At 48.1% G+C, this 15,840-nt stretch overlaps 4 protein-coding genes across 4 annotated transcripts; 1 reads left to right on the top strand and 3 right to left on the bottom strand.

The window, feature by feature from the left end:
* Positions 1–886: 886 nt before the first annotated feature.
* FOXG_15546 (uncharacterized protein) lies at positions 887–1,676 on the bottom strand (the record flags this gene model as incomplete). The annotated part of the gene is made up of 2 exons (XM_018395644.1): positions 887–1,563; positions 1,625–1,676. 2 exons carry the CDS (start codon positions 1,674–1,676, stop codon positions 887–889), a joined length of 729 nt encoding a protein of 242 aa, XP_018255845.1.
* Positions 1,677–4,132: 2,456 nt separating this feature from the next.
* On the top strand, positions 4,133–4,790 carry FOXG_22052 (uncharacterized protein; the record flags this gene model as incomplete). The annotated part of the gene is made up of 3 exons (XM_018402434.1): positions 4,133–4,168; positions 4,216–4,320; positions 4,434–4,790. The coding sequence occupies 3 exons, from the start codon at positions 4,133–4,135 to the stop codon at positions 4,788–4,790; spliced, it is 498 nt and encodes a 165-aa protein (XP_018255844.1).
* Positions 4,791–6,662: 1,872 nt separating this feature from the next.
* Positions 6,663–7,984, bottom strand: FOXG_22051 (uncharacterized protein; the record flags this gene model as incomplete). The annotated part of the gene is made up of 3 exons (XM_018402433.1): positions 6,663–7,306; positions 7,357–7,677; positions 7,741–7,984. 3 exons carry the CDS (start codon positions 7,982–7,984, stop codon positions 6,663–6,665), a joined length of 1,209 nt encoding a protein of 402 aa, XP_018255843.1.
* A 4,400-nt stretch (positions 7,985–12,384) lies between these two features.
* FOXG_15544 (uncharacterized protein) lies at positions 12,385–14,333 on the bottom strand (the record flags this gene model as incomplete). The annotated part of the gene is made up of 4 exons (XM_018395643.1): positions 14,092–14,333; positions 13,470–13,988; positions 13,070–13,374; positions 12,385–13,020 (listed from the first exon to the last, which is right to left on the bottom strand). Exons 1-4 carry the CDS (start codon positions 14,171–14,173, stop codon positions 12,385–12,387), a joined length of 1,542 nt encoding a protein of 513 aa, XP_018255842.1. The 5' UTR covers positions 14,174–14,333.
* Positions 14,334–15,840: the final 1,507 nt, after the last annotated feature.

Below are 15,840 nucleotides of genomic sequence, written 5' to 3'. Positions count from 1 at the left end.
AGAGACGGACACATGCGACTGTGGCCAGGAAGAAGAAACAATCGACCATTTCCTCTTCCGATGTCCACGGTGGGACGAGCAACGAGAACACATGCGAATTGTTAACCGGGAAATGATGGGTAATCTTTCATTCTTCCTGGGAGGCAAGACAGCAGAGGACAGGCACAGGTGGAGCCCGAACTTGACAGCAGTGCGAGCAGCGATCAAGTTTGCGATAAGCACAGGCCGTTTGGATGCTACACAGACATAAAAAACATACTAACAAACCAAACAAGATAATAAGAACTAACATAGTACAGCCTCTGATAGACAGACCAAGCTTCAGCCGCTGAAGATGGGACGCTGAACATTTGGAGAAGTTGGCCTTCAATCAGGTCTGTCGCAGGGACAAGCGAGCCTGAGGAGAGTGGCAAGCCGTAAGGGTCGGCGCAGATGAAGGTTTGCGGGTCTTAGGACCATAAGTCCGGAAAAGTATGTCACGAAGTTCAACGCTGTAGGCCTTATGAGGCGTATCCTCCCGGGCGTAATACACTCATTCATTCATTCATTCATACTGACGCTCGGACGCCCCACTAAGTTGTTTCCTCCCTAATGAGAAATCGCCTTTCAGGGGTAATGCTTCTTCTGAACGACGCCAGTCAAGTTTGAGCTTTCCATAGTGAGGTGGAGGCCTTAACACATCGACGTTATCCCCTCAACTGTCGCACTGAGCGTGCTTAAAGGGTTAAAGTAAATGTGGTGAGCAGCAGCAAATGTTTTGATTGATTGTTCTTAAGTTATCTCTTGTGCGGGGTATTCCATCCCGCAGAGTTACTTAAAAGCATATAGCTAGATTACTAATGCCTACCCTGCGACATCAACTGTGCGAAGCTTCCCAAGCGGTCACTCACAAGGATCTAACCCAATAAGAACTAGCTCTCCAGCGAGCGTATGAGGTTCTGTCTGAGTAGCCAGATAGGCCCAGGTAAGCCGAGTCTTGAAGGTCGCTAGGGACGACAAAATGTTCATCGTCGATTCCTTGGGCTCGGTTGCCCTCGGCATGATGCAGGGGGATCGGAGGGACGGGGGGAAGAAGAACGTTTGGTGGCATCGGAGTCACTTGGTTTGTAACACCGGGGATGTAGGCGATCTGGATAATATTGGAGGCTCGAGTAAGGACGGTTGGAGCGATAGAATGAACAGTACATGCCGATGGGGGACGAGTTCCCCTCGAGGGGGCATCCTTTTCGAAGCCTTGCACAAGATCCACGTCTTCGACGTACATAGATATGGGAGTCTGTGACCTCTTAGGCCTGATATAGAACCTCCAGACTAGACATGTAGCGACAGCAATCATAACGATGCCACCGGCGATACCGCCAATAATGCCGCCAATGTTTAGGCCGCCGCCGCCTTTGTCAGATCCGGCCTCTTCAACTTGCATGCAGACGGATGTAGCACATTGGGTACAGTCGAGGGGAACGGTAAATTGGCAGCTCTCGCCGTCTGAGCACTTAGGACATTGGAGCTCTGTGCCATCGTTACAATAGATGCAGTTGTTACCTTGAGGGACCAGCTGAAGTACTGTGGACAGTCTTCAGTGGCTGTCGATAGGCATGAGGATAAGGGGACTGTAATCACTCACTATGGCTTAACTCATCCAAGTCTCTAGCAACGAGGTATCGACGCCCGTCCATGTTAATGTCCCAAAAGTGAGATGCCGTCGAGAAATTGAGATAACATCGGCGCTCGAACTTTGGCAAGTGTCGATCACTTGGGCTGATAAGTCAAGCTTAAGTTTGGTGGGTTATCAGCGCAGGCTTGGCAATGGCCGGATTTTGGCAGCGATTTGCGATAGAATCCGACAGGCGAGGAAGAAAAACGAGAGACTGAACGGCTCGTTGAACAAGGATGAGGTAAGGAGCATCTATAGAATAGACTTGAGTAGACCTGGGTTTTGGTTAGGTCCGAGATGTCTGCTGCTTCGCTGGGTGAGGTAAATTAGTCTGGTTACTGGAGTCAGCTGCCCTTTTCTATAAAACGAACGGTAGTGGCCTTTCACAGGTTTCATGGGAGCTCATATCCAATTAAACATTTAGAGTGTACCTACCCCGTACTATGTCCAAACGCATCCGCGCACGAGTCCGTGCAAGCGTCCGTGCACACGCCAGTGTCCCAAGCTCTGGTTTTTGGTATGCCAGAGGGTCTTGCCGGTCAGGAGTGTAAGGGTAGGAAAGGAATGCCTTCTTTATAGAACTTGTAAGATTCGCAGTTCAATGGTGGACGGATTGACAGGTTTTTATATCGAGTTTCTGCCCTAAAGCCTTCCAATTTTCACATGTCAAGATACTTCAAGAACATATCGACAAAGCAAAGTTTATGCACAGTAAGCCATAATACGTTTTGCAGCAAGCCTACTGTAGACGGTACCATGCAGTACCCCTCCACCGGTAAGACCCCTTCACCAGTAAGCAAAAATGAAATTTCCCCATACAAAATGCTTTTGCCAATTACTCATTGCTCGGTTGGTATTTAAGTTGTATTTACGTGCAGGAGTTGGTTCTGTTGAGAATCTGCCGTTCTTCAATACTATGGCATAACTTTGTAGGTTACATAAGTGGCTTGGTCGTATTCCAACAATGTAAAATCGCTATGGATGACTTTCTTACGACTACTTTCTCAAGCCTTCATCGGACTTACATCTACCTTCAAGCCACAAAACTGGCTTTGAAATGCCCCGAGACTTCTATACTGAGAGTGAAATTGTTGAAGCCATGCTGGATGTCACGGACAACGGCCTCTCCCAAAACTAATCTGCCCAGAAGCATGGCATGCCTCAGACCACTCTTTCAGACCGTTTAAGATGTCTACCAGCTAAGTCCGAGGTCACCCATCCCGCCCAGCTGTTATCAAAGACCCAAGAGACCAGATTAGTCATCTGGGTACTCAGACAAGAGGCTCTTGGCTATGCTCCGTCTCACAGTCAAGTTCGCGCCACCGTCGCTGCCCTTTTACGACAACAAGGTCGGGAAAAGCCTATCAGTGTACACTGGGTAGCCAGATTCGTGAAACGCCATCCAACTACCAAGGCGAAGATAGGAAAGCGCCAGGAGGCATCGAGGTTCAATTCCTTTACTCCAATAGCCGTCAATTGGTACTTCGATATCCGCGAAAGAGAGTATGGATGGATCAAACCCGAGAACACAGTTACTGTCGACGAAGGCGGTATCCTGGCGGGATTTGGTAAGGACTCGCCTTTTTTTACTATTAACTTACTATAAATTTACCGACAAACTGTGAATATAGGCTTGGACTCCTTGGTTATCGGTAGTAGCGATCCGAACAAGAAGGCCTTTCTCAAAGGCTCTCAGTCCCACATTTGGACTAGCTTTATCGAAGCCGTGACTGCATATGGCCGTCTTTTGCATACTTGGGCATTATAAGGAGAGCTTTACCCACTCCCGATTGGTCAATTAGATCTTATCATCTGATATGATTAAGATTGTGGATGCTGAATTCCTTGACAAGTCGTCTAATTTCATTCATTCTGCTCAATATATTATGACCTCTCACGTGAGTTCATATGCTACCAAACATGCTGCCTGCTACTGCCTACTACTGCCTGCCTGCAGCCTACTTGGCACTGCATTGAATAGGTAGTTCGCTTCTTTTTATACATATGTACCTAGAAACCTTTGCAAGGAATTAACTTACTCCTCATCTCCTTCCCTGCCTGTTACTACCGGCATCATCCACAGCAAGATATTGTTTTGCAGTCCACCTTTATTATATATACCTCTAACCATGTCTTTCTCACAGCATTCATTATCTCCTACCGTCCCTACAACGCCTTCCATGTTGAACCTCTCCTTGCCGACGCCCAGTGTTGCTTCTAGTGCTCTTCCAAGTACTGCCTCGATCCCCTCCGAGAAACCTTCATTCTGGACCTTTTTTTCGATATGCAAGAGGTTCGGAGCCTGAATTCAGACCAAAGGAGAGATCTGATCGAAGTGGGAAGTCCTCAAATAAAAGCCTGCATTACTGTATCGCCTGTTGGGAACTTAAGCGTACGGAGAGGTTTCTCTCTGTATTTGCTAGTGGTACACTGTGGGTTGAAGGCAGTGAGGCTTCATTATCCCAATGCCTTACCCTGATGGATGCTATCCTCACCTATTTTGAGGATCAGAAGGTTTATCCTACTTTGTCAAGATAATGCTTGAAGCTAATGTTTTATAGGTGCTATATAAATCAGGCCCAGAGAAGGATCTCCGCACGGTTCATTCTATTGAGATGGGCTGGTTTATCCTTGATAAATACTACTCCCTCGTTGAGTCAACGCCAGTATACGCCGCCGCGATACTTCTCGATCCCTCGAAGTGGAAGCATTACCTTCTTCAGAACTGGCCTGAAGAGTGGCGTCAGAGACTATCGATGCTGCTTATTCGATCTGGCAGAAGGAATACGCGCATCTCCCTCATGAATCACTCTCTGCCCCTGCTGCTGTTGCTGATATCGATACGTGCCATCCATCCTCGAGGAAGAGGGTAGAGAATGAATTAGACCAGCTGAAACGTCGTCTAAGAGTTCAACCTACTTTGCAAGAGGATGAAGATATGTTTATGGCGTTTATTGAAGATAAAACTATCGATATTGATGCTCTGAAGATAACTCCTCTTCAGTGGTGGTTAACTCCAGAGCAACGCCGGCGCTATCCTCGTCTCCACCGTATGGCCATCAATATCCTCTCAATCGCACCCTCCTCTGCTGAACCAGAACAACAATCCTCGGGAGCACGCCGTACGCAGAGCTAGGATAGGCTTAGGTTATCGTCAGAGAACCTCCAGAGGTTAGAGTGCATGGGCAACTGGTTTGCGAGGAAGTTCATCTCTTCGGAGGAGCAGCTAGCGATGATACTAGAGGCTGTGGAGATGGATGATGAAATGAATATTGTTTTTGATGAGGAGGGTTGGGATGCATAATATAAAGTGGCTTATTACAAAGAATTGAGCATATATGCGGCATCTGCCTTCCCTACCTACCTTATAGTCTATCCACCAATCTACCCACTACTCTCTACCCATTCTACCCGGGTAGGGTAGAGGAGACCACTTCTCTACCTGGGTAGGCTAAAGAAGTGGGTAGAACTCCCTCTACTCTACAATGCCCAAGTATGATTGAGCGTGTGCCCGTAGCATCGCATCCGGCGAGCCTTTATATCAACAGGCCTCATCGATGGATCGAGCTGCTGGTACATGTGGTATAGACAAGTATCATTTGCCGCCATGTAATCAGAGATGGCACAGCCAACTCGCCCTTCAATCTCCCATTCGTGGACGATGTCGACAAGAGAACCGGCAAGATTCTCGCCACTATGAGCACCAGATTGACGGCGCAAAGCCAGAAGACGGGACTTCTGATACCCCAGTTGATCGATAAAGTGCGCAAATACAGCCATGATTGCAAAGCGATTCGGTGACGCCCAGAGATCGAAGCTAATATGCACGCTGTCAACGCGTTACAGAGCTCTGCCTTGGTATCTCGATTCGCTTCAAAGAGCTGGTGTATCTCTCTAGTGATAGAGCTACCACTCCACGCCATGTGGACCACTAAATCGCTGTCGAAATGGTTGAAGATCTTCCGAAGGAAACTGTGCTCAAAGATGGTGAATGGCAATCGCTATCAATGACGAAGCCGACGCTTAGTTCTTGGATGGCTTTTATTTTCGCCCTTGGTATGGCGCTCTGTTCAAGCCGACGTCTTTTGGGCGTTGCACCAGAATAAATATCAATGGCACTTTCATTACCAGGACTTGGCTCACTAGACTGGCTGGCTGGGGTGATCCGGTGAGCTCTACGCAGGTCGGTCAGCTGCTGGATATCTTGTCAAAGAGATTGAACGGGATAAGCACAGACTTTCGAAGATGGTCCGCTGCGGAAGACGTGGCTTGCACCGAAAAGAACTCCGCTGCGCCTCTCATATCACATCGATTGCAGCACCAGACGTGACCTATCGGTAGATCCTGATAGTTCAGCTCGACTAGGAAGGGCCCGTGCGACCTAATCCAGCTATTCCTGCCCTTTGCACCTTTTCGAGCTAACAAATCCTCCTGGACGAAGCGACGGTTCTTCCAGGTAATTTTGGGCAGATTCTCAATGGTCGGGTTGGGAGGTAAAGCTCCAACGGCTGCTTCTTCCAACTGCTTGGCGACCGTTTTAGGCTGAGACAATCGTGAGAAGACGGAAGGAGGTGTAGGGCAATGTGTCAATGTTGTTGGCGGAAAGCCAGCTGGCGACGGGGAGATAGGCGAGTTCGACATCCTACTGGTGAAATGGAATAAAAACCACGTGTAGAAGGGATTATTTTGATGGCGCGACATGGTTGGAAAACGCGTTCCACATTGCATGCGCGGTGGGGTCATGCGTTAGATCACGATAACAGATACTTAGCTTTGCCGCTAATCCCCCCGCTATTTGGGAGTAGACTTCCATCTGCGACTATCTAGTGTAGGTTAGTGGCTCGGGAAGATTTGATTGATTTGATTGGGGTGATTGATTGATTGAGTTGACATATGATGAGCGCTGTCTAGAATACATTTCTCCCACTAAGAAGACTACGCCCAAGATATGTCCTAGAACTTTCTCCATGATCATCGCGTGTAATGTAAATGTGAGGCTGCTCCATTATTACTGAATTGCTGGCTGGGCCTGGCTGGGGCCGGCTACCTGTAATGGATGACCTCGCCCATTGCGTCCAGATGGCCAGCCACCAGCATAAGCGTCATGGCCCTTTGTAAAAGTGTAGCCTGGACGTGGTTTTGACTGGTCCGACGCTGTATAGTCTGCTGGAGGCACTGCTCCAGCTGAAAGAGGAACGGCTGGGTTTATATTGGAGCTAGTGCCAGCTTCAAATCCAGCAACTACACCACTCATAGATGTGATATAAACATCAGACAATGCAAATGGCCTCCGCTCAAATTGCCGGCTAGAGGCCATCAGAGGATATTGAGAGAGAGTATGACTGGCTATGGGTTCCCTTTCATACGGGATGACTCGCACCGGAGACCCGTAGTGAACACAGGCAAGGTCCACGTCCCCATGAGATGTGGGTTTTGAGCTTCCAACTGCCCATCCAGCTGGAGACGGCGGTACAGACGCAAACGGTAAGAATTGTGTGCCCATGGGCGATTCCGAAGGATACGTTCGCCACGTTGGATTCAGTTCTCCTGTGTTCGAAGTTGAGTTTTGGTCAACATCTGCAAGCACCCAGTTGGAGAGATCTTGGCCCCTTATTCCAAAAGGATTCTGATTCGTTGGTGATGCTGACGAAGCTGTAGTTAACTGTTAATTAATAGCCCGCAGCCGTAGACCGTTAACGAACCTCTCATTTCAGACGGGAACCCTTCCATCCTAATGACTTCAATAGTCGTGGAAACTGCAATAGGTGTTGACGTGTTTGTTGATGGGCTAAATGGTGGCCTCGGTTTCCTTGGTTGCTTTACTGGATTGCTAATAGATGTCGCTGAGTTTCCTTTTACTTTTGCAGGAGATCTTGACGTTTTCTTTGCTCGTGAGTCGCCGGGAGATGTTTGGTCTACTGGGAAATAAATGCACTCCTTCCTCAAGTGAATACAATTAATACAACGACCTTGCGCGTCAGAGGACGACGTGATACATCTGATTTTTCGGCGCCGGCAGTGACCTTGAGGGCATACGTTTAGATAGATATACTCATGCATGGGAAGGTTGGAAGGTTGTCACTTACCACAGGCCACTGAAGTGCGAAGATAGCCTAGTTTGCTTCTCTTTTTCTTCCCCATTTGTTGTGGTTGCTCATCTGTTTCCGCAGGATGTAAAGGATCACCGGTTGGTGGTGAGAATGCCCCTTTTATACTCAGATCATGCCCTTGGTTTGGTGACCGAGCATCACGAGCATCAAACATGCTCAAGGAAGAAAGCTGTTGGGAAGGAACGGGGTAAGGCATAAAGCCTTGAGGTGACATACCCATCTCAATGTCGACAGGGGCAGTGATGGATATTGGTAAGACGAAACGCTAACCATGGGAATAGAAGCTGACGAGGTATTCTCCCATAGGCTATCCATACTAGACAGGGAGGGCTTCGACTGAACTGTCGACGGGATCGCGATGGCGATGGACGGAATGTTGTAACCTTGGATGCTGATGATGAGTTGATTAGGTAAACTCGCGCTCCCGATGACATACGAAGAAAGAGAAAAGCTGGAAGAGGATGGTAAAGTCGAGTCGAATCGAGCCAGGTAAATATTTCTCGCAGGCTCTCAGGAAATCTTGTACAACCTGATAAGATGGTGATGTGTATTGGGCGGGGATTGGAGTGAAGCACTTGTACCTTATCGTTCCAGCATGTAAGGCAAAGTGGTGTGTACCGAAACGACTGACCAGGGAGGAGACAGAAGGAACATGTCTGATATCATGCTTAGGCTGGCTTTGACCTCAAGTCAAAATGCCCACGTTGGTGAGAGCACTCTTTTGCGACAGACACAAAAGATTGATGTCTTACTTGATTCCACTTTTTCATCAACAGAGAGTGGTCACCAGCAGGCCGATTGTGGGTCCCTGCACCGCTGATCTTAGCTGAGTTGTGCCATAGCGGTACCTATCAAACGGGCGCGTCAAAAACACTGTATTTTTGTTGTCCGCCTCATGTGCAGTTGCAATTTCTTCTTCTCTCAGTTTGTCGGTATCTGCATGTTCGTCTGAATAGTTAAGCCAATTTATCGTAAGCTCGCACACCAGCTGTAGTCTGAGAATTCTTGGCCTGATTTGGTGAAGGAAAAAGCAACGGTAGGCTTGATGACGCTGGAACCAACAGCTTTGTTTGTGTCAGCGCGACCAGGATTACTGGAAGAGAATGGGATCAAGTGATTCTCTTCTTCTTCGTTGCTCTTCGGTTATCGCGCGATTGCTAGATAGACGGAGCTTACTTTGAATGTCTCAGTTTGCTGAACCACTCCAGCCCCGCCTAGAGTCCGAAACAAGTGACAAGTCGCGTCAACATCCTAGTTGGGGCTGGCATCGGCCAAATTGTGAGTAAGCAAAACGGTCGACCAGCCCGCAAAGCCATCCTAATCTGCTGATAGCTTCTAAATAAGGTCAACCTCAAAGCACTGTGCGCTGTGACCGGGGAGCCCACTTATTGAATCACCTAATTTGGGCAGAGATTGCCTCCTCATTCGAGGTCGATTGTATACCCCTGTCGCTGATGCTCCCCAGCTTGACGCGGGGAGCCGGCCCCAGATCGATCGCAGAACCCCTTTCCTTGGCAGCCCCCACCAGCAGCAAGATCTTGACAGGATGTCAAGATCGGCACTAGCTCAGCAGCCCGTGCTGAACAGTGAAGCAGTGAAGCGAGAACACATCTATGACAAGGACATGCACTTATAAGCCACCATCTGGTGGCACTGACTGTCATAGGACCAGAGATTCGGAACAGCGTAAGAAAGGGAGGCGGTCATCACCAAAGAAAGTCTATACTCGCAAGTCACATAACAATATCTTGGGTTGAATAGAGGAAACCTCCAACAATGATTGGCGAACTTGCTACAGGAGGGTCGGAGATGAAAAAGGTCAATGCCTTTGTGGATCTGTTGACGTTCTATCCAATTAACGGCAGACAGTGCAAGAGAACCGGAAGAGAGATACAAAAATCCCAGGTGATGCCCTGGTAAAGATTACAGCTGAATGCTCGTATGACACCTCATTTTTTCAGCAGGAAAGAAATGAAAGACAATAAAACAAGCTACCATGATTGGACAGGCTCCTCGAGGAGGAGCAAAAGCAAATAAAAGTCTCGGTGCGCCAGTAACGAAAAAAAAGCCACCTGCCCTTCAAAGGTAGGAAAGTCTCAAGGCCAGGGTACGCCACAGATAGTACTTTCGAAGGATAATCTGTTATACTTCCGGCTTCAGCCATCGCCGGTAATACCAAGTTATCCCGCTGGCTTTCCCCGACAGATTAGATCAGCCAAGGGCTAGTTGCAGCAACCGGGATTCTGAGTAAGAAGATGGGGCTTCAGGCAGGGGGTCTCCCACCAATGCTGACAATTCCGAGACTGATGTTTTCACAACTGACAATTCCGAGACTGATGTTTCACAAAACTTCGCAGGCCCCGAACTTTTGGAAGGATAATAGGCAACTACCAGGTTGATGCAGAGGCGGGATGAAACCCAAGGGTGGACTGTACCACCCATCATGAGAGGACATGGGCAGGGTATTGGAATTGGAGCCTTGAACAAGACGCCTGACGGACGAGTGAAGGGTCGAGAAGAGTCCATTGTCACGCATCAAGAGTGGGTCAATTAGTGGCCCCGTGGCAAGTTTACTCGCTAACCATCGTTGATCTCGGTGAAGTTGGCCTGACAAGGATGAATACACGGAGCTCAAGTCCGGTTAACAAGGGGGCAGCTTGCCGCTAGCGAATTTGCAGGGGTAATGGCCATTATCTACTAACACGCCCTGACTGTCTAGACTTGAATAATGCTTGTTTTCTCCATTCCAGCCCCAGCCACTCTACCAGGGACCTTGAACAGGCGCCAAGCTCCTGTGATAAGTAAAAGATTTCCGAGGAACAATGACCAGTCACTATTCTGTCCCGTCCCAGGCATCTTTGTTTATTTATTAATCCCGCGGAGAAGGTCGTTTCACCTCCCGCGATCTCTATTCAATTCGGCATGCATCCTATCCCTTTAAGCGGTACAGCCCTTCAGGAGGTCACTCGCCCCCACTTTGCTTAGTCACAAGGTTAGTACGTGCAGGGTACTAGGCAGACCGGGTACGGCTGCCGAGTCTGTGAGGTAGCTCTTTGTAATAACCAAAACTGCTAGGACTTTTACCATCATATATATTAGTATGTAGGGAGAAGTACCGTCAGTGTTATTCATTTTAATTGGTTTTACACCCCTGTCGCGACCCCGCTGAAGGGCTGTACTGGTCAAATGGATACCTTCCGAGACAAGGATTGGTAGTCGGTACTAATACGCGGCAGAGCCCGCTCTTTTTGTTGTCTATATTTGCCGGAAATACTGTTGGTCACTGTCCAACGTGGGGCACGGGCCCTTTATGATATTTCCCCCGGAAGATCCCCGAGATGTTACGCATGGGAAAGTACCATGCAGCCGGAAAGTCCCTGGATGGCCTACCAAATTGCCGGAGGCCCATATCAGGTCATTATCAGCCACAGACATCCTACTGATCAATCTATTAAGATTTATGGCTTCTTCCGGGCTCTCTTATGATGATGTTTACTCCTTCCAACTATATCGCGTAGCCTAAACAGGTATAGCGCATATCGAGTATCTCTTAGAGACCCCAAACGGGCCCGCGCTAGAGCGTGAACAGGGGTCAAAACCAATCGCTTAGCTAATCCTAGATAATTGGTTGGCTGGTTGTCACGTCACCAGAACCTACAAGCGATAGGGGTCTTTAAGAGATAAGCTTTAGTCGAGATCGGACTTGGCACCCTTCTTCCATCGACTCGGATCCGCCGTGGAATAACTGATATTGTTTTGGATCAATTACTCATGAACTTTCGCTCGCCCGCGGCTGGGCCCAAGACAGCTTGTGGGCTTCATACTGTGAAGCCTGCTTTAGATGATAGGCGAATAACCTCGCTTCAAGGTATGGTTTCCTCTTCCTTTAGGGTGGCATATATCATTGGCTTTACAAATCGCCCAGACACTACCGCCTCCACTGGCGTGTCACGTCTTGATCTAATGGTGGCACTTGCCTGGCACTGTAGGATATTAGGGCTACCCTTAGCCGCTCTTTTTTATTTATACCAGTCAAAGAAACAAAGATATTTATATGTGTATCTTCATGATTTTGGTAATTTTAAGAATGCTATTAACGGAAGACGACAGAGTTGAGCCTGAATTACATAAAACATAGCATGCCTCCCGCCTCAATAAGAAGTCGATCAACCAGCTTCTCCCACCAAGGCTCTCTTTCTCGGATTAGACGAGGTAGGTTTTTAGCTGAAGGCCATATCTGTTTCCATTCCCAGGTTCGCTTCAGAGCTTCGTAGATAGGGGGAACAGTCTAAAGGAAGTTAACCATGATTCTTTATATAAATCAACACATGACATAAAAGAATCTTGTAAGATATACTAAGAGACATGGCTTACACTTCTAACCGGCACTTGAAGTACCCTCTCAAACCAGTCTTGCGCAACTCCTCTATTCTTTACGGATAATAAACCAAGTATGAATACAGGCAGAATAGGGGCATTTGCCGTGAAAAATAGGCCAGATGCCGGGACTGCTTGTATGCATTTGGCTAAGGCTTCTAAATGCCTTCTCACATATCGGTGACTAGGGGGGTACCTATTAGCTGGTTAGCTTAACTATTTGGAAGAACGATCTATACACAATCATCCATACCTCTGCACTCGGCATCGAAGATAGATGATCGCGGTGAGAAGCCAAGCATAAGCTGTTTGTTCGATCACCTTTGTGGTTGAGTCAATAGCAGACTCGGCCGACTCGGTGGATTTTAGCTCATATAGCAGCTGGAGTAATTTCTTTGCTGTTAGGGGCACCACAATACTTCGGTTATCCTGGTGCAACCTTGTGGCACAGTAATTAATCTGACTCATGATATGCAGTAGTTTCGGTGAAGTGCCGCATCCTCCATGGATCGTCCAGACATCCTCAGATGAAGCCTGTAACAACCAGCTAAATCGATGGCTTTCCTCTATTGGAACAAACCTTTCTGGCTGTGGAAGTTTCGACGTTACCTGCGTGAGGATGATTCCCCGGGCAACCAAGACGGCCTGAGAGATGTGAAGGCTTGTCGGCTGGGGGTGCTGAGGGCTCGTCGGTGGCGACACCCTAAAGTTAAACGGCAAGGTGTCTCTTATACGCTTTGGAATCTTCTGATTCCAGCTTTCTTCCTCCAAGAAAGCGGATTTCTGCCCCATTTTATCGAGGTACTTTTCCGCCAGCCTTAATCCCTGATACCATGCTGGCTCAAAAGGAGCCTTCGTTTGATGCTCGATCCGGAGGGTCTAATCGATTAGTGTATGTAGTTCATATTGGAGGAAATTCATTACTAACATCTATAGTGGAAAGAATTATCAGTAATGATAAGATCTCGATAGATGATCCGTCTTGCTTGCAGTTAAGGAGGTCGCGGAGGTATGCAACAGTGCGCTTGTGTAATTGGATGGCTCGATAGCCGAATGCATGGTTGTGGATCACTCGATCCCCATTTTCTTTGTCCGGGGTATGGTCGTGAAGATGCACAGCAGCAAGGCATAGAATAGCCGATCGGATTCCCGGACTATTTTGGAATGTAATAAAGTCAAGCCATGGATTCGTTTCGTGTATAAAACTTTTGCCAGTGCAGATAGCAAACCAATCTAATGGGAGACAAAACGTTAGATATACAGAACACACTCTGGGTTATCTATCGTCGGACAAGCGCTTCGAATGCAGTAAACCATGTATGACGTACAGAAGGCTAGCAAGGTCCGATCTGACGGCTTTTGGACTGCCACGTTCCAACAGGTTGGCATGGCTCGTTGGGGATATGTGAGAACATGAGCTTTTCCTCCCGAATTGGGGTGGGCGCGTTTGAACTTGAGAAAACTGTTGATTTCGCTACCTATCGGTACAGGGAATATTTTCTCTCCCAATACGATAACATTGTCGCTGTATTCAAAGGCGTTAAGCACAGACTCTTCTAATGCCTTTTGCTCGAGTACTGGCATTGCCTGCAAGCCGGCATGCGGCTTATCCTCTGATATGGTAGCCGAACTGCTTGAGCCAATCTGTATACCAGGGCTCGGTAATAACAAGATAGAACTCAAGTTGATGGAGTCTACTTCAGGATTTGCTTGAGAAATCTTTGACTTCTTTGCATGTTCATCATACTGACAATCGCTAGCTGGCCCACGTTTGGCTGAAGAGACGATGGTCGGGTTCATATTTTGGGTATTCAACTCCTGAAGCGGAGCTTTGCAAACCCCGAATGCTTGATCTGAATGAGTCAACCAGCCTTCAGACAAGGGAAACAGTCTTGCCACCAATAGTTGCAATCATGAGAAGTAGCGATAAGGTGCAGTATATTAACTTACCGCCGAGCTGTAGCGAAAATGGAAGCAAGGAAGGGGGCTCGTAGACAGTATCGGGGGGATAAACCTGGCAAAGGGACTCCATCGTAGATATTTAAAACATGTGTTGGCCAGTTTTGGTCGATGATGGAGTGGCTAGAAGAGAATGAGAAATGTAACGAGGGACGGGCTGATGGTTTGCTTGATACTGGATAGGGCTGGCAGATAGCCATATTAAAAGTGGTTTAGATGAGGCGCGTTCCCGGCTACCTGGTCATGCCCGGTCATGGCGGCGCCACGACCGGGCATTATATCTCATTTGATGACATTAATCCCGGCACTTTTCACAGTTAGGCTGGCCCGGTAGAGACTGAATCCCTCCATTCATAATCCACCAGTGCTGCTGGCCTGGGCTATATTGCACGTTTGCTGGTACGGTGGGGGGCAATAAGTTTGAATCCAAACTCAAGTACACATTCAGTGACTAACCGGGGTAAGACCAGTTTCCTACGTAGCAATACCCCAATCGGGATAGCCTTTTGCCCGATACAGCTTAGCACTTCCTTTATCAAGCTAAAGCAGTGTATACGGGAGCTTGATTACAACAGCTGGTACTTCAGCCTGGATTCAAACTTATTGCATCCCACTGTAGCAGCCCCAGGCTTGCCATGACACGGGGACGGCTCGTATCGCCGGCTACTGTCTCATCCGTGACAGTACCGTTTCAAGTGGCGGAGAGGCTCGAACTGACATTTACAGTAAACAGCCTACTCTCGACCCGCCATGGCACCAAATGATACGGTGGTAAGAGTAATAAGCTAGGATCGATGATTAAGACTTCTTTGACGACTTAACGCGGCATTTGTTCAAAATGGATAGACCGACAAATTCCAAAATGTTCTAGACAAATAAGGGTGCCTGTGTATAAATGGGCGATAGAATACGGCATCGACGCCACATCCTTGCGTCCATATAATAAACGGCTGAAATAAAATGTTCCCAAACCATCAGGAGTGGAGGGTTTTTGCTTTTTAAGAACCCACTAGTGACTCTTATCATGTATCTGGCGTTTAGTGGAAACCAATAGGGCTCAAGAAGCTCCTGAATACGGTCCTTGCTTACTGCGCTAGCTTCGCTCTGCCGGAGTTCCGCGTTTAGGCTATTGGAGTGTGGCGTTCCTCGCCGATGGGTTTTGCATGTCAGAGCCAGTTGCCTCTCACACCATCGGCGTTTGTAAACCATTGTTACATATGACCAACAATTTCTTCTCCTCCGTGTGCAGAAGGAGGAAGCGTTTCAATTTTTCAGTTGGGGCTTCGGGCACGGACGCACCGCTTCGCCACCATCAAGCCCGGCTCCAACATAACTATGCGTCCCGCTACTTTGGGCAACGTCGACAGGGATAAGTTCCGATGGGTCCCGCCTTATCAATGTGATTCGATGCGTTGGTGGAGAAAAGATCCGCAGAAATCTGCAGCCTCGTCCTGATTGAGTCTTACCCTCACTTCCCGACTCATGGCTGCCAATGACAACCGGTCGGCCAATGTTGTGAATTGGATTCATTATTTATGTGGGATGGGATGATGCTTAAAAAGTGAATGGCAAGGCCTAGCGGGGCTTTGAATGGACTGGATGCAGCACACGCCCGCGCTTTGAAAGCCCAAAATCAACATGTTGCATTGAAACGCTGAGCGATGGGAGCAACAAAATCCGCTGCAACTTGCAAGTGCAGCATACGTATTCCCTTGTACCTTCGTCTCTCAGCGAAATCAA

Source organism: Fusarium oxysporum, chromosome 15, assembly GCF_000149955.1.
Source record: "Fusarium oxysporum f. sp. lycopersici 4287 chromosome 15, whole genome shotgun sequence".
Lineage (NCBI taxonomy): Eukaryota > Fungi > Ascomycota > Sordariomycetes > Hypocreales > Nectriaceae > Fusarium > Fusarium oxysporum.
Note: the sequence above shows the minus strand (reverse complement) of the source record. Positions and strands in the feature narration are given on the sequence as shown.